The 18,116-nt window shown below is 47.0% G+C and overlaps 1 protein-coding gene and 1 long non-coding RNA gene across 3 annotated transcripts; one reads left to right on the plus strand and one right to left on the minus strand.

The window, feature by feature from the left end:
* Nucleotides 1-4,894: 4,894 nt before the first annotated feature.
* TEX51 (testis expressed 51) lies at nt 4,895-7,948 on the minus strand. 2 transcript variants are annotated; one of them, XM_037521815.2, is made up of 8 exons: nt 7,708-7,948; nt 7,536-7,610; nt 7,250-7,339; nt 7,014-7,031; nt 6,847-6,927; nt 5,684-5,755; nt 5,545-5,593; nt 4,895-5,076 (listed from the first exon to the last, which is right to left on the minus strand). In XM_037521815.2, the coding sequence occupies exons 1-8, from the start codon at nt 7,904-7,906 to the stop codon at nt 5,001-5,003; spliced, it is 660 nt and encodes a 219-aa protein (XP_037377712.1). In that variant the 5' UTR covers nt 7,907-7,948; the 3' UTR covers nt 4,895-5,000. The 2 variants fall into 2 exon arrangements, with proteins under 2 accessions (XP_037377712.1, XP_037377713.1); XM_037521816.2 differs by having other exon boundaries at nt 5,680-5,755.
* Nucleotides 7,949-8,042: 94 nt separating this feature from the next.
* LOC129146546 (uncharacterized) lies at nt 8,043-17,033 on the plus strand. Its single transcript, XR_008553406.1, has 3 exons — nt 8,043-8,194; nt 9,091-9,305; nt 16,704-17,033. It is a non-coding gene; the product is annotated as an uncharacterized LOC129146546 (long non-coding RNA).
* The last annotated feature ends 1,083 nt before the right edge of the window (nt 17,034-18,116 follow it).

Consider the following 18,116-nt stretch of genomic DNA (forward strand, 5'->3'; position numbering starts at 1 on the left):
AGGGACTCTGGCACTTAACATGGGTACGCTCCTCAGGCCTGTTCCAGCTGCTCTGGGAACCCCTGGTGTTTGTAGTTTTAACTGTCCATCCAGAAATGCTCTGTTTGAGCTGCAGCTATCTCAGGAGCATACCCCTGGACCTGAAGAACCTTCTGCCTTATCCAATTCTGTGTATTGTAAAGATCTTAGTTTTGTGGGGTCAACCTTCTCCCGGTCAGGGAAAGTGATTCCCAAACTTTTCACTGTACTTTCAGAAATTGCTAATGCCCCTGTCCTGAAACTAGATCTAACTTCCCATGTCCTGAAACCAAATCCAGTTTTCCCAGAGGGTCCAGAAACACAAGAGATAGATGAGGACATTTCTGAGACAGAGGGAGAACAGAGCATTCTTGGGTACTCCACAGGGGGTGAGAGACAATCTGGAGACCCCAAGAAGCTGCCATTTTCCCCTGTTCTCCATTCTTGCAGCCTTGGATTCTGAACATGATCTGGACTCAGAAGAAAAGGACAAATTCTTAAAAATACACAACATTCTAGCACTGAATGTGGAAGAAATAGCAAACCTGAACAGACCCATTGTGGGTAAGGAAATTAAACTGAAACAGTAATCAAGCCCTCCCCAAAACCAAAAGTCCAGGACCAAACTTCTTCTACCAAACTCTCAAAGAAATATTAATAACTAAGCTATTAAAAGTCTTCCATAAAATTGAAGAGAGGAAAAACTTACAAACATGTTCTATGAAGCCAACATTACCCTGATTCCAAAACCAGACAAGGGCATAGTGAAAAACAGAAAACTACTAACCAATATATCTAATAACAAAGATGCAAAAATCCTCAAGAAAGTGTTGGCAAATAGAACCCAGCAATATGCTAAGAGAATCATACAGCGTGATCATGTGGGATTTATTCTAAGGGTGCAAGGATGGTCTAACATATGCAAATCAGTAAATGTGTTACACCACATCAACCAAAGGAAGGACAAAAAAATCATATGGTTATCTAAATAATGCAAAAAAAGTATTTGTTGAGATTCAACATTGTTTTATGATAAAAATCCTCAACATAATGGGCATAAAAAGAACATACCTCAAAATAATAAAGACCATATATGATAAATATACATCAATCCTCATACTCAATGGCGAAAAATTGAAATCTCTTCCTTTAAGATCAGGAACAAGAAAAGGTTGTCCACTCTATTCAATATAGTGTTGGAAATCCTAGCAAGAGCAATTAGACAGGTAAAGACTATAAATGGTATCCAAAGTGGAAAGAAGAGGTAAATTATTTCTCTTTGGGGATGCCATGATAATATACTTAAGAAATCTAAAAACTGTAGTAGAAAAAATAATTAGATAGAATGAGCGAATAGAGTAAATTGACAGGCTACAAAATTAATATACAAAGTATATCGTGTTTCTGTATAAAGATAATGAACTAGCATTATCTAGCAGAAAAGGAATTCAGGGAAACAATTTCGTTACAATCGCATCAAAAAGAATTAAACACTTTGGAATAAGTTTTACCAAAGTGAAAGGCCTTTATACTGAAAACAATATGATGTCACTGAAAGGAATAGAAGAAACAAGGAGATGGAAATGTATTCTCTGTTCATGGATGGGAAAAATTAACATTATTAAAATGTCTGTATTATCTAAAGTGACATAAGATTGAATGTGATCTCTGTCAAAATCCCAATGGTATTCTCACAAAAATAGAACAAAATGTCATGAAATATATTTGGAACAAAGTAAAGTGGCATAAACACACACAGATCAATAGAACAGAATTGAGCTGAAATAAAATTACACACATGTACAACTAATTTACAAAAGAGCCAGGAACTTACACAGAGTAAGGAAAGTTTCTTCAATAAATGGCACAGGGAAAACTTGATAGCCACATGCAAAGGAATGAAACTAGTTCACTATCTAATGCCATTCACAATAATTAATTCAAAGTGAATCAAAGACCACGATGTAAGACCTGAAACCATAAAATACAGAGAAGAAAAATATAAGAAACACTCTCCTTGACATAAGCCTTAGAAATACTTTTGGGGACTCCATTCCTGTGACAAATGAAACAAAAGCAGAAATAGACAAATGGACATCAAACTAAATCAAACTAAATAGATTTTTGCACAGCAAAAGAAACTTCCATTAACATGAAAAAGACACCCTTCTGAATTGGAGAAAGTATTTGCACATGATAACATCCAACAAGGGGTTAATTAAATCCAAAGCCAGTAAATATCCAAAATATACAAAGAGCTCATAAAACAACAAAACAAGGAACTCAATTAAATAATGGGCAGAGAATCTGAATAGACACTTCCCTACATGTGGCCATAATATACGTGAAAAGATATTCATTATCCCATTTTTAAAGAAATGCAGATCAAAATCAACATGAGATATCGATCACCTCATACCTGTGAAAATGGTTGTCAAAAATCAAGAAACAAGTGTGGGAGGAGGAAGTAGAGAGAAGGGAGCAGTCCAGGTGGGAATATATATTGGTGCGGCCATTATGGAAGCAGTATGGAGATAGCTCAAAAAATTAAAATTAGAAATTCCATGTGACCCAGTGATCCCATTTCTGGGAACTTACCTGAAAATTACAAAAACACAAATTTGAAGAGAAATATGTGCCCCTAGTGCAGCATTATTTACAATATCCAAGAACTAGAAACACTTTAAGTGCCCATCCGTGGGTGAATTGTGAAGAAGTTGTGCTGCAGGCACACCATGAAATGCTACTCGGCTATAGAAGAAAGATGAAATTCTGCTGTTTGCAGCCACCTGGAATTCTCCTGTTAGACTTAGTGAAATAAACCAGACGGAATAAATCAACACTCACAGGTTGGATATAGAGAAAACAAACAAGATGAATTAAATAAAACAAAAATAAACTTTTGGACTACGAGGCCAATTAGTGCTTAGTGGAAGGGAAGGAGCTGGGTAAGTGGGGAAACAGGAACAATCACACGATGGAGGATGGAACTTCCAGAGGTGAACTTAATGTACTATATACATATGCTTATTTTCAAAGAGGCGCACCTGAAACTTATGTTATGATGCAGTGTTAGCTCAATTAAAAAAAAATTAGAGTGAGGGTAAAGAAAGGGTCTGCTTGTTCCCGTGTCCTGGTAGGCAGCCAGCTTCTCCTCCGGGGAGCCAACCCCTGGGGTCCACTGCCACCGCCCAGGCCTCTGGCTTGGTGGTTCAGAGTAGCTATGACTGTGTCCTCCCATTTGACTGCAGCTACGTCCATGGGATGCTTTTGGGGAAAGCATTATGCTTTCCCCAAATATTTTAGATCTGTGGCACCCCGCCCCCAACTTAGTGCACCAGGGAAGGCCCGTGGACCTGGGGGGATGGGCCACCTCAGTTCCCAGAGGAGAGCCATTTCTGCACACCCTTCCCTGTTCTGTATTTCTCTCCACTCCTGGGACCGGAGTCCACTTTGGCAACACCCACTACTGCCTCCCCACAAGCCCTCTCTTCTCACGTTCTTCTCTCAGGCTCTCTTCACTTCTGCACAGGCTTAGGAGCATCTGGGGCCTCGCCGCTCCCCTGGGCCCCTCCCTCCAGCCACACCAGAGATCCTGGTGTTGCCAGAACTTTGCAAGATCTTTCTCCTGAGTTCCCCTGCACTGTTCAGCCATCTATGAAACACTTCTTCCTTCCCTTCTCACTTTGCTTCCTCTCACTGTTGAAGATACCACCCCAGGAGGTATCTGGGGAGGCCTTCCTGGGTCCCCAGTTGTGCAAGTGGGTGCCTGAGGGTGGGGGCCCATAGCGTCCCCCAGATATGGTGCTTCCTTCCTTGGCTGCCATTTATGGCCTCACCTTGGGGCCCTTGCAGTCACAAGAGTGCAATCCTACCCACTGGCCCCACTTCCAGACCTGGCTCCAGCTTTGAGGGAGAGCACCATTGGGGCCTAAGGAGATAAGAGGTGTCATTTTAGTAGCTGGCCCTTAGGTCTTGTTGGGATTTCAGTGAACTATGGGGGAGTGGGGAACAAGGGCATGGATTTGTACACAGAGCATGAGCAAATGTGGGATGACAAACCCGAACCCAGTGGAATCTGGATTGGGCCATATGAACTCAGCTAAGACATCATCTTCTCTTGAGCTCAGATGGGTAAACTGAGACACAGGGTGGCAATGCAAGAGCCTTGGTGTCAGAGGCAGGATTTGAGTCCAGGTTCTGGGCAGCCCACTCACATTCTTATCTCCTGTCAGGACCCAGGAGCTGACCTGATGACCAGGGTTCTGGGCCTGGCAGTGGCCTCCAAGTTGCTGGAGAGGTCCCATTATTCTTGGGAGAGGGCTGGGCCAAGGTTGAGTGACCAGGAGAATCAGTGATGGGGCACAGGGTTGAGGGGAAGGAGCACAGCTGTGTCTGAAGACATGGGTGTTCCATTTAGCCTGGAGGCAGAGAAGCAAAGGCACATGGAGAAAGATGGAGCAGAGGCCCCCCACCATCCCGAGGGCAGAGCCAGGAGAAGCTCCTGGGAGCACCAGAGTGAGGCACTGGGGACAGGAGTGTCCTCAGAGCAGACCTCCTGGCCAGGACACAGGTGAAGTGCCTGTTCACGTGACTTGAGCCTGTTTTCTGGTGTTCTGTTCATCTCTGCTCATGCTGACGCCTTCACCTGCTCATGACCAGACTCAGGGGCCCTTCTCAGAACCAAGGCCACCTTTTCCTCATCTTCAGGGTTGGAATTAGGTCGGGCTGTCAGGCGGCCAGGCTGCAGGGAGAGGAGCGGCTCTGGCGGGCCTGCTGGGAGAGGGTGAGGAGATGGAATAGTCCTGGCAGGTGCATCTGTCCGGGGCCCCGCAGGCCACACATGGTTGAGTCTGACCTCAGAAACAGAGGAAAACATTTTAATGAAGGGCATTTACAAAGCACGGACGTGGACATGAGGCCACCATAAGCGCTGTTGGCCTCTGGAGTTCAGACTTGTCACCACCCGGGGGCAGGGCGGGTCAGGAGAGGGAGTTACCGGGATTCAGAGCTGAAAGAACTTTCTGATAGCAGAGGTGAGGACAGCCTGGCCTGTCCCTGCAGAGAGATAAGCATCGCCTGTTCACACTGGCTCCTGCCACTGAGCCTAACCGGGAGCCCAGGGCAAGGGGCCATGTTGGGAGGCCATGCAGACTGGGGCTCAGGCTGGCCAAGGATGGAGAGTGGGTCTGCAGAGGGACCCAGCGGAGGCAAGAGGACACTGTGGATCTAGTAGGAGACCTGGAGCTATGCTGTGCAGTATCCTGGGCCCCTGGCCTTGTGCGTCCGTGCATACTGAGGGGCTGACCCAAGGTCCTCCGAGGCCAGGTGTGTCTGCCCACGTTGGTGGAGGGGGGCTGACGGCACACCCTCCTGAGTCTGGGCCCGCATCCCACCTGCTCTGCATGCCAGACCCTGGGAGCCTAGAGTTGAGACTTCGAGGTCTGGTTACCCCCGGGGCAGACTCAATTTTTCTCTTCTTGGGACTGATCCCTAGATTCCAACAAGGGTCTCCTTTCCCAGTACCTCTCTTGCCTTCTTCTTCTTCTTCTTCTCAATCCACCACACCAAGACTCTGTACCAGGAAACAGGGTAGAGACAGGTCAGTCAGGGAGTGGTTGTGTCCTCCTTGGGGTACTAGGGCCTGGAGAAGTCACTCACCCACCTCCAGCCATGGTGGCCAGGAGCAGAGAAATACTGAAGATGACAGCCCAGACGATGTCCCACTTGCGCTTGACTGGGGTGCAAAAGGGGGAGTCAGGTGTTAGGGGAGAGGTCAGAGCCGTTGTGACTCAGAGAGAAGGCCACATTCTTCGTTTCTCTTTGTCTACTCAGTCACTTGTTTACAAGCACTTACTGAGCACCGACCATGTGCCCAGGGTACAATTAGAGCTGAGCGAGACACGGCCCCTGCTCTCCAGGAGGAAGACAAGCAGGAAAGTGGGGCAGGATAGGGAAGAGGGGGTTGAGGGACCTGGGGGTGGCGGTGGTGGGAACTGGTCAGGGAAAGCTTTTTAGGAAACAAGTCTTCCAAGCAGACTTTGCAAGTCAATAGGAGCTCAGTTCAGATTGCCAAGGACAAAACTGTCCCAGGCAGAGGACACAGAATGTTCAAGGACACAAAACGTGAAGTTGTCCATATGTCCAGCGGCCAGTAGCTCCATATGCAGGGGCGTCAGGGCTGGAGGGAGTTGAGCAGAAACAGCTCACACCAGGCTTCCTGAGGAAGGATTTTATCTGAGAGCAATTGGGAGCCTCTGAAGATTATAAATCAGGAGTACCATGGGTTGATTTGCTTCTTGTGAAATAGTTGTTTGGTTGCCGAGTAAGATGGGGCCAGGAAGGGTAACGAGGCCAGTGAGGGGAAGCTGCCAGAATCCAGGTGAGAGATGAGAATGCTGGGTGGGGAATACACATATGGCTACCTTTTAAGAATTATTTAGCATGACTTGGCAACGACCTGTACTGAACAAGGAGGAGGGAGAAGCCTGCACAGGAGCTGAGAACTTGAGTGATGCCATTTGTGGGGAGTGGCCTTGAGGGGAGAGCAGATCTGGTGGGGGTGGACCTGGGCTTGGATCGGTCTCCAGGCACACTGGCTTTGTAAATCAAAGGGCCTCCAGGGTAGCTGTCCTAGAGGGTGGCTCTGTGGCTTTGAACTGGACATGTGGAAATCGAGAAACCCCAGGGGGTGCCACCCTTACTAGGGAAGATAGGTGCAAGGTGAGCGCAGGGAAGGACAGAGCAGGAGGCCATCCAGACAGAGGCTTCAAAGGCAGCAAGAGGGATTGGGGGAGGACAAGGCCAGCCTGGCTGCTGGCCACTGACCTGGGCAGAGTGTGGAGTCATGGCAGGTGAGATAGTGTATTTCACAGCTGACACAGTTCATGACCTCCGTGGTCCAAAATTCTGTGGGACAGGGTGGGCAGGAGTCTTAGAGGGGGGGTCAGGGGCTCCTCACCCCTCATCCAGGCCCAGTTCCCAAAGATACTCACCACAGGAATTGTTGCAGGCTGCTCAGGAAGGTAATATGGTAGAGAAATTGAGGTGCTGGTGAGGCAGGCAGAGCTAGGAAGGGTCGGGGCATGAGAAGGAAATGGAGCTGAGGGTAGGTGGGCAACATGGGGTGGATCAGGGGAGGGGGCCTGCAGCTTAGATTCTGCTCTCCTCGGGCCTGGAGGGAGGTGGAGGCCGGGGGCAGGGAGTCGGCAGAGGCAGCTCCTCCTCTCACCCTTCTCCTTTAGTTCCTCAGATCTCTTGATCAGCTTCTCAGCAAACATTTGCTTCTGTATTTGAATCTCATCCATAAGTTGTTGCCTATCTGAGTGCAGTAGGAGGCAAAGGATAACAGTGGCAGTCACGTTTCTTTGGAGGAATTGATGAGCTAACTTTCTCAAGGTTGGAGGTTCCAACTGATCTTTTCCAAAGTGCAGTGTCTGCTGTCTCCACCCTTCACTCCAACCCCCATGGGGCTGGGCTTTTTCCACCAAACCCCAGGCCCCGAGACCCTTCCTCACCATCTCGCAACCTCTTTATGGCTTCATCTATTTGAATGAATAATATGGCTGCTTCTTCCTCCAGCTGATCCTGACCTGGGAATAGGATGTGGACACAGGAGAGTCAGGATAGAAAGACCCAGGCAGGGTGAAGGGGCCAGTCCTGAGGTCTGGTGTCCTGGCTGCACCTCACCAAGGTACCAGAGTTGGGGGGAGACCTGCTTGTTCAGGAACATGTTGTGGATGCTTTGGGAGAGCTCTGTGGGGGGTCCTGGGGTGCCCCAAAGGATCTGCAGGTCATAGTCCATCAGTGCAGACAGTTCTGGCCAGCAGTGGAGGCACCGCTTCCCAAGGGTGGCAGGCAGGAAACAGCCCAACAGGAGAAGCAGCATCTTCTGGGGCCTTCCTTCTGTGCCCTGACCACCCTGCCTAGTAGTTCCGCATGGAACACTGATGAATGTCCCCCTGGGAACCACATTCTCTTTGAAGAACAAAAGTAAATTCCACAGGGTTTGTGGTGATCAATCTGGACCCAGCCTAGGTGGTGGTGTCAGACTCAATTTGGGGGTCTTGATAATCTCTATGGATGGGAATGGTTCTTGTGAGGACCAGGGAAGTGGCGATGCTTCCTGTGGCTGGTGCTCATCTACCTGAGGGCCTTCCTCTGCATGGACTGAAATGTGAGAGTTCAGGAGAGAGGGTTAGCATGCCACTTCTCCAGAAGTAATCAACCATAGGGTGTGGATCCCTCAGACCCACCCCCCCTTATGCTCAGGATGTTGTCTTGGCACCCAAAGTTGCTGATGGTCAAGCTAAAATGTAGCATCAGGCAGGGGAACTTTCACCAGGACAAAAGTCTTTGTATGAGGATATCTGCTGAAAACAGCAGGCAGACATTAATGCCAGATTATCATCACCAGCTAGACCACCTTGGCAGGAAGTTAAGTGCAAACAGGGACTAGAGATAGGATGTTCTGATCAGCAGCAACAATGGAGCCCCCCAGGCAATGGCCCCTATTCATTTCCCTGTAGCTCGTATCAGACTATTATGCAACCCCAATCACATCCCCACCAAGCACATTGCTCCACACACTCCTCAACATACTTGCCCACCTTCCCTGAATACGATACCAAACAAATGTGAGACTGGCCAGGGTGGGGGGAAGGGGCTACCTCTCTAGAGGTGTGAGCCCCTCTAGGTTTCTCTCTCTCACTACTTGGTCTTTGAGTTGTCTTTCCTCTGTCCCGTGCCGCTCCTAACGGTGCTGCCCTGTGAGGCAACAATAGGGAAATGTCCACAACATTTTCACGGTGCATGCAAACTGGCAACTGTCTTATGACCAAGCCAGAAGTGTTCACGCAACTCCTCCCACCATAGTGGAGACCTAGAGTGTAGACAGAGTTCCAGCTGGTGCATGGAAGTATACAGAGAGCAACCATCTTTGGGCAACAGTTCTTACCTGCAATTTAGTGCTTGGAAAAAATGTTTTAAGTCCTTACCCTTCAGTAACAGGAAGCCTGTGGGGTTACTGCCACATCTCAGCTGAGAAGCTTTTTCTTTCTATCCTTTCAATAGCTTCTGTGCCTCTCTGTCTGGATTATGGGCATCCGACAGCCGCCCGGCATCTGAAGAATGATTCTAACCAAACAAGAGCCAAACATGATAGCAAGAATTCCAAACAAAAGCAAACAAAAAAACAAAGGGAAAAGGAAGTTTACAGAGACACAGTGGGAAGCAGGAGAAAACTTAGAATTCCACTACAACGAAATAGACAAGAATATTGTTGCTAGGTAAGAGAAAAAGAGAATAAAAAAGTGACACTGGAAATTAAGAATATGATAGCACGGAATCCCATAGATGTGTTGGGAAGTCAAGTTTCAGAAATCTCCCAGACAGAGATGGGAAATAGGAAAAATAAAACTAGATAAGAATTCCATGGGGATTAACATCCAGTTATCATATGTCAGAGAGGAAGGACAGAGAAATGGTGGGAAGGAAATGATTTATAAAAGAAGTTGATGGACCACATCTTCTTGATCCAGTCATCGATTTTGGGGCATTTGGGTTGTTTCCATAGCTTAGCTATTGTAAATAGTGCTGCTGAAACCATGGGGTGCAGTTGTCCTTTTGAATTAATTTTTGTGTCCTTTGGGTAAATACCTAGGAGTGGAATGGCTGGATCATATAGAAGCTCCATCTTTAGTAGGTCCAGAAATCTCCACACAGCTCTCCATAGTGGTTGGACCAGTTTGCACTCCCACCAACAGTGCAGGAGAGTTCCTTTTTCTCCACATCCTCGAAGATGTGGTACATATACACAATGGAATATTACTCAGCAATCAAAAGAAGATAAACTCATGCCATTTACAGCAACATGGATGGTGCTGGAAGGGGTCATGCTCAGTGAAATAAGCCAGAAAGAAAAAGAAAAATACCGGATGGTCTCACTCATAGCAGGAATTTAGAAAACCCAAATAAGGGATCAGGAAAAAGACTGACTATAATAAGGTAAAAATGAAATTCAACAGGCAACTGTAAACCAGAGACACACTATGGGGGATGGGGGAGGGAGTAGGATCAAAACAAGGGGGGTGGGAATTTGACAGGGACTATAATCAAGATGAAAATGGAGACATTGTACAAAAATGAAAAATGTGTAAAAAATATATGAAATAAAAAAAAGTCGAGTGGGAATTACATACAGGGAAATTACACCTTAAGGTGGAAATAAGGCAGATAGCAAGGTTTTCCCGAAGAAGGAGCAGTTGAATTAGTAAACTCGGGCTGTACTAGCAAACAGGTCCTGTGATGACTCTGGGAAATTTCAGGGTTAAGGAATTAGCCTGACTTTTTCTATTCGGGCAGTGCTTTCGGAAGGAGGGCCCTGACTCCTCGCCCCAAGACTGGGGAAAGTGGGTGCTCCTGGTGCTCTGGGTAGGGTTCAGAGCTACACAAGCTGCTGGCTGGCTTCCTCCAATGTTCTCCTCCCCCTTCCCAGCATCACCCCCCCCAGATTGCTCCTCTGGCCTCAGTGTGGGTGAGAGAAGAGGGCAGGACCCAAAAGAAATTATATGAGAAAGATATTTTAGAATTGAAAGACCTGAATTTCTGAATTGAGATGGCCCACCGAGAAGGTGTCCAGTGCCAGGAATAACAACCACACCAAAGCGTAGAGAAGAAACAGAGAAGTATCAGAATGTCTCCTGGTTCCCAAGGGCAGTATCGGAAAAGCGCAGACAATGGAGTGATAATTCCCATACTGAGAAAAGTTCCTCCCTTTCAAATTCTATACTTGGTAAAATGTCAGTCAAAAGGAAGGAAGACGGATGGTTATTTCAGATGGGAAAGATTTAAAGTTGACCCCTGTGGCCTTTTCCCAGGAAGCTGGTGGAGGATGTGTTCCAACGGAGTGAGCAAGTCAAGCAAGAGGGATAATGACATGGAGAATGGAGACAAGGAAATGACAAGGAAATGGAGAATCTGACCCTGCGTATAGGTGAAGAGAACTGTAGAGACAGTAAGGGGGCGCCCCAGGAAGGCAGCAGGGCACCTAGCTCAGCTTCCTTTGGGCATTGGGTTTCTTTTCTGGTTTGCTTTGGTCTCATTTACTCGCCTCTGCTTTTCCCTGGAAGGGAGCATTTTTTCTCAAACTCCAATAGCAAGGTACCAAGATTTGGGTTTTGTGTTAGGAATGAAATAAAGGGTCAGAACATGTCTTAAGACTTGCTTAGGTATTAGGAAACTCTTAAGTGAAGGGAATTTTGTAGAAGATCTAGTCATGCTTGGTGGAATTCTGGCATGAGGTTGGGAGTTAAAGCCCCAGAATGTGCTGGAACCTTCCTTTTCCTTGGTTTATACTTTCAGGAAATGTGAGGAAGTCAGGATTCAGGTATCCATCTGTCCTGACCCAATAGCATCTCAATTCATCTTTTATATTCTTTGCATCAAACCGCTAAAGTGGTAGTGACAATTTCAAGTGGCATTTAATGTAGAAACATAGACACTGTAGGCCAGGGGAGCTTCTTAAAAAGTAGGTCTGCATTTATTTATTTGTTTATTTATTTATACATTTATTTAATTGAGGTGACATTGGTTTTCATCATAGTATATGATGTTTAAGTATAGGATCTTTTAATCCAACCCACTAAGTGCTATGGGTAGCTTTTCACCTGTTTATTTTCTTGTCTCTACTTGCTTGCCCTGATTTCTCCTTTTGTTTCTAATTTAATTCAATTGTGTGCTTGGGATGGACTAAGAGACTAAATGATAAAGACAGCCATTTCTAGGCATCTTGGGATGTTAGAATCTTCTTCTTTGTGTTGAGTTCATAGCCAGCACGGGTTGCTTCCAGCCATTTGAAGACAGAAATCTAACTGCTTCTTTTGAGGTCAGACAGCTTCTCTCCCCACCCAAGAGTTCCTCTGGGTTTCTGTCCTGGTTTCATGGACAGACATGAAATCTGGTTTCATGTCTCACCCACATTCTGGTTGCCCTTTTCTCAGACCATACCGCTTGCCTTTTCTGGGACAGAATTTGCAACTGGATCACCTTTGACTTTGGCAACGTTTGTGTTTATTGCCCACTTACTTTCCCTACCTGTACAGACATACTAGCTTTCTACAGCAGCATATTAAATGACTGCAAGCTTAGTGGTCTTGTGATGCTATCATCTCATGGTGTCAATAGGGTAGAAGTTTGAGTGCTGCTAAGTTGGATTCTCTTCTCAGGGTCTCACAAGGTGAAATTGTGATGTTCTATATCATAACCTAACCAGAGAAGGGCAATCCCTCACAAACACACTGCTCAAAAGATGGTATGTACCGGGACAGGAATCTTGGAGACCATCACAGAATTCTGCTTACTATACCCCTAAATCCCAAATATCTACTTGGAACTGTGATGGGGTCACCAGCATCCTACCAACTAGTCACCAGTTTGGATTATGGAGTTGTGTCTCCCCACAGCCTCTTAGCACAAAAATAAGTGAGTTGGAGGCATAGCAGGAGGGTGATCCTGACACTACCTTCCTGGCATCAGTGCTTTCTCCACAGGTTAAGGGCAATAGCCATCACAAGATGGCCTTCACTTCCAACACCAGTTGCAAGCTCTGGGGCCCTCCCGGCTTCTGACCACCTACACTTCTGACCGGCCAACTGGCTATAACTACAGGGGCTCCCACTATGCCCTCAGCGGTGATAAATCTCAAGAAAAACTTACAAAATTCAGGAGAGTACTATATTTATGATGATAAATTTACTAGAAATGATACAAACAAGAGCAGCCAAATAAAGAAACTCAGGGAAAGGTCTGGGAAGGTCCCCAACTTGAAGCTTCCATGCCCCCCCCCAGGTGTCCTTGTGGTGCATTGATGTGTCACAAGTCACACCTGAGCTTGGTGTCAGACTTTCTATGGGGGTTTCACTTTGTTGGTATCGTTGATTAAACCACTGGCCATGTGGTTGAACTCCATCTCCACCTGCCTCCCCACTACCCCCGCCCCGATGGTGGGTTGATATCATGTGGCTCAAAATGCCAACCCTCTAATTGAGTGATTGGTCTTTCTGGCCTGGCCAGCCCCTGCATTATCTGCTTGGCATGAAGTCAGCGTGAGTCCACAATAAGTAGGAAAGGCCCACCTATCACTCAGGAAATCCAAGGACTTTGAGGTTACCTCCCAGGAACCAGGGACCAAGACCAGTAAGTTTATTTTTTCACAACAGCAGCCCAGAAATTCTTTTTATTCATTAACATTTGGGCTCCAACTCACCTGGAGTCAGGCTTTGGAATGAATGCTTCTTGGGAGTTTCAGAATCTTCTAAGAGGCTCTCAAGTTCGAGGCATAAGCTTTTGATTTGTAGGTGCTGAGGTGGATATTTGGGGTATTTGGATAGCAGCAGTAGGAGGTCTTGGAACAAGCAGAACATTATGAGGTTAAAGCAAAGTGCATGACCAAATTCATTCACTTTGGTTGGCAAAACGGCCTTAGAGGTTATTGACCTATAAATCGTGGCCAGTTGTATAGGAAGCATAGTTGAGAGGGTGTTTGATAAATCTAAGAGGTTGGTATCTGGCTGGTCAGTGCCTTTACAAGCTGTTGGATTTAGAGTTTGATTTTTTTAATGAAAAAATTGGAAAAAATTCCTCACCAGATGACCTATCATCAATGAAATATTCATTTCATTTTCTTTTTGGTTAAAACTCCCGTCTTGGAATGCTTTGTTGTATCTCCTTAGAATGATCAGTGGGATGCCTGGGGGGTTTTCTCCTGCAGAATTTGTTGGTAGAGAACATTAAAATTGCATGAAGCCACTCATGTAATTTTAATGACAATCAAAAGAATTTTGACTGGAACTGGGAGGAATTTAAAGTGAGCTGCTTCTTCTGGGAAAGGTAAAAGCCATGGTCCTTTGGTATTCAAGGAGGGGAGGTAAAGAGACATATCCCTGTCCATCCCCTCTGTTGCCCAGAGACGTTCGTCTTCCCAGTCAGCGGCCACGCCCTGAGGATCTGCAGGACAAGAGGCTCCTGGTCTTCTCTGCTGCTCCCAGGGTATTGCACAGGACCAGAGCTTTGTGTGGCCCCAAACAGGTCTCAGAACTGCCTGTTCCTCCTGGAGGAGGGAGCTGAGATCCAGTGGGACCTTGTGAGTGTGCAGACTCAAGACTTGTGCCTTCCAGACCAGGGCTCACAGCCCCACGCTCACTCCCTCTTTCTCTCAAGTTTTCCATTTTGTGGTCACTGAGCTCAGTGCTGCAGCCCCGATTCTTACTCAGGTTTCTCATCTTACAATGATTTCCAGATCCTCCGACCTTGCTGACGTCAGGTCTGTCTTTTTTTTTTTTTTTTTTTTTTTTGCTAATTAGTTGCATGCCAGTGTGTGACACCTTTTCTGTTGCCATACAGTACATTAAATCCCAGTGTCCCCGTGTCTCCCCAGACCTTACCTGCCTACCTGACATAGCGGGTCATAATCACCGTCATGTTCCTTCGGGTCAGCCCCTTTTGGCATGGTCTTGGCCTTGTGGCTATCAGTAGCTTCGGTTGGTCCTTGGATGTGTTCCTATGTGGCTGCAAGTGCAGGTAATGCAGCTGCCCTGAGAGACTGCTCCTCTCTGTAGGGAGCTCCCCACACACCATCTTCTTCTTGGATGCAGATCTTATGGCCCCCAGCTGAGCCTCAGGACCCTCCTGATTGCTCTGGAGAGATCTTGGGCCCTAACCACTGCCAGGGGTAAATGGCTTCTCTCCTTCAGCCTAAGTCCAAAGCAGAATGTCTGTGTTCCTTCGGCAGGATTTGCACACCGCTCGCTGTCTTCTGATGCAGAAGGCCAGGAGCCCTGGGGCAAACTTGCTCATCTCCCTTCTTCATTCCTATGGTAGTTTCTTTCTCTTATGTCTCCTTAAGCAAAAGGATAATCTTCCCAGAAGATGAAGAAAACCCTTAACAATGAAGCTAAATGTGACAGGTAAAGACAAGGGCTGCATTTAAGCTGGTCAAAGGTGGTCTTGATGGAACAAAGCTCCAGTGTGAGGAGCTAGAGGATGTCGAGGGGTGCCTCCAAAGTGCCAGGGGGATACCCTGCCATCTCTGATGTTTGCTTGGGGGCAGACAAGTGCCCTTGGCTATGTTGGGGACTCAAGCATCTTTTCTCTGATGATGCTGCCTCCACATACCTGAAGTCAGGAACTTGTGCCATTACTAGGGACGCAGGACATCTCTGAAGGACAACGATGCCAAGACTTGCTGACATCCTTCTGCCAGATTGTGTTCTTGAAGAATGAGGCCCCAGTTTCCCAACACACATTTCTCAGGACTGGAGACACTGCAGAGGTTTCTAGAGCCTCCTGGTCCAGTCATGACTACCCTCTCTCTGGGCAGGCAAAGTTCTATATGGCAGGGTTATGGTGGCACAGGTGGCACAGCCTTTAGAAGCACCGCCATAGGGGTAGAGGGCTTTGGCCCCTGAGGCGTAATGATCACACTTCTTCCTTTCCAGAGTGTGGTAGGGGGTGGGGGCATTTTCCAGAGAAGACAGGAGCCTTATCTTTTACCTACTGGGCAAAGGGCACAGGCCATCAAGAATTATTTTCCTTTGATCTGGGTTAGTGACTTGCTTGTTATGAATGAATTGCAGTAGTTTCAGATATGGCCATGCAGCTTTCACAGATTCTACAAGAAATCTGGCTTTCCAGATGATCCTTCTTGACATGCAGTAACCATGCTAGGAGAAGTCCACGCCACTTGAAGAAGCCAAGTGTGGGCTCTCTTGTCAACAGTCCCAACTGAGTCCACCCTTCCAGCTGTCTTAGCCCAGAATCCAACATGTGAGCAAAGAAGCCTCTGGATGTCTCTGCCTCCTGGTCACTCAAGTGATCTCAGTTAAGGCTGCTGGAGCAGAGGAAAGTCATTCCTTAGTCTCTGTCTTTTTACATGAGAAGAGATTCTGAGAATGTGGCATCTATGCAAAGAGCACAATATATAGACTTGCTCATCAACAGGGAAGGACTCAGTCCAGTGACCCCATGGTGCCCAGCGGGCTCTCAAGGGGGGATAAGAGGGCCTGGTTGGAGCAGGAAACCAGAGTGGAGGTGGCCTGTTTCTGCCTGTGAGTCCCCAGTCTTGGGGACTTGTGCGTGGACTTTGGGGTCTTCAAGTGGACTCTGATTATGCCAGCCACACGGAACATCACAGAATTAGGTCACTAGGTGAATGGATGCTGCGGCCACTACCAAGAGCCATCCAAGAAGCAAGGGAGATGGTGTGAGGAGGACTCATGAGGACATATTTTTCTTGCGGAAATAAGGAAGAAGGGGTGGTGAGTGGGGGGTGGGGGAGGAATAACTGTGCATAATGTATTTGCTGGCTGGATCTGGGTGAGATCTTGCTGTGATGTTCCCTTGCTGTTAGTTTCAGGCCAGTTTCTCACTGTCCCTGAGCCTCAGTTTCTTTATCTTTTAAACGGGGATAATCAGAGTGCATCTCCTGGGATTTTAGGGAGGATGTGTCTCAAGAGTTTAATATAATGTTGGCACTCAATTCCTCTTAATTCCTTTATCATTTCTTTGGAAGTACCCAGATGTACTGGGACCCAGTGGAAAATAATAATAGCTAAGTTTTAAGAAATATGTACTGGGTCCTGTTGCTGTTGCTGGACCATACCCTGTTGCTCTTCATATTATTTTTGCAGAAGACCCTCTCATCCTTGTTCTGTTCCTGAAGATAAAACTGCAGAAGTAAGGCAAAATCAGCCGAGGCCAAGATGGAGGTAGAAGACAGACAAGGGTTAGTCACTGTCCCGTGACCACAGTTAAAAATCATAATTACAAGCACCATGACGTACCTTGTCAAGATCAAACTCAACACCCCTCGAGTAAAAGGGGTATGAATGCTGTCCCTGGAAAAACTCGCTATTTCTCTGAAATTTCGCTCACACATAATTTTTAGTGCCCCCCCCCCGACCTTAGAACTCCCACATATATGTTCCTGTTTCTCTCTTCTCCATTCCCTGGTCAGTGAATAAAGCCCTCTGTTGCCTGAAGCTTGAAGTGATTTTTGGTATTGGTCCAGGTGGGCCACCCCCCACCTCTCAGAGACCTAAAAGACAACGAAGATTTGTTTGTCCTTTATTTTACTTGTTATCATAGCTGAGTGGTCTCTGCTCTTCAGAACCACTCAGAAGTTCTGGTGAAGTGAGTTTGTTCTTAGACCTTGTCAGCCATTGCCTCCAAGGGAAAAGTTCATGGGAAGGTGGCTGCTGAAAGACTCTAACAAGAAAGATGAAGCTATCTCCTCCATTCATGAGTCATGGACACCTCTAGCCACATGGTCCCTCCAAACCTCAAAGTTGTCACCTTACAAGTTTGTGCTTACCTTGCAAAGATTTGTCACTTTGCGAAAATGTCACCTTATAGTCAGAGAGAATGCTGCTGCTGAGGGCCTGCCCAGGGGAGAGGCAATGATGTTGAGTGACCACTGAGGCCATCACCACCCCAGCCTGCGAGGCCTGTAAGACATGCTTGATTGTTAGCGACTCCTGCGGCCTGAGTGATAAACAGCAGATAAAACCCAGATGTCTCTGACTCTAAGATCCACGCTCTGGGTGAAGGATTTTATTTTTCCAGCTTGTTAATCTTTATTATCAAAGTCATTTATTGGATTTACAAAGGACTTTAAACTCATACCAGATCCAGACTAGAAAACTGCGATGTTTTCAGGAAACACAAAGAGTTTGGGAGCAGCAACGATACTGTCCACTGTTTGTCCTCGCTGTCCCCCCCAGAATTCTGTAGCTCGTTTGGAGAGCCGCTGAGACGGGACAAGAAAAAGGCCCACGTCTGTGTTCTGTAACCAGAGCCCCAGTGCATGGGCCAGCTCCTCTGAGTGTGTTACTCTCCTGCTTTGATGTATGCGGAAAGCAGGGCTCTGAGGGAGCACAGGACCTGTCTGTGCCATGCAGGGAGGATCTGTGAGGTGAGGACACCTGAGCCCCACTGGAGTTCTGCTCTGCACTCAGCCCCAACTAATGTTGTAAGATGCCCCCCTAGTCCAGGAGAGTCGGGCCCAGCAGGCAAAGGCAGCTTTGAGGGAATTTAAGGTCCCA

Source organism: Talpa occidentalis, unplaced genomic scaffold (assembly GCF_014898055.3).
Source record: "Talpa occidentalis isolate TD23 unplaced genomic scaffold, MPIMG_talOcc4v2.1 talOcc4.3, whole genome shotgun sequence".
Classification (NCBI taxonomy): domain Eukaryota; kingdom Metazoa; phylum Chordata; class Mammalia; order Eulipotyphla; family Talpidae; genus Talpa; species Talpa occidentalis.

Bases quoted from the DNA above. Each gene is read 5' to 3' on its own strand.
- TEX51 (XM_037521815.2), bottom strand. From the start codon at position 7,906: ATGCTGCTTCTCCTGTTGGGCTGTTTCCTGCCTGCCACCCTTGGGAAG. The intron at 5,756-6,846 runs GTCAGTGGCCAG...TTTGCACCCCAG, and splicing joins TGACTCCACACTCTGCCCAG to TCAAGCGCAAGTGGGACATC. The intron at 5,077-5,544 runs GTACTGGGAAAG...ATCTCTCTGCAG, and splicing joins AGAAGAAGAAGGCAAGAGAG to GGACAGGCCAGGCTGTCCTC.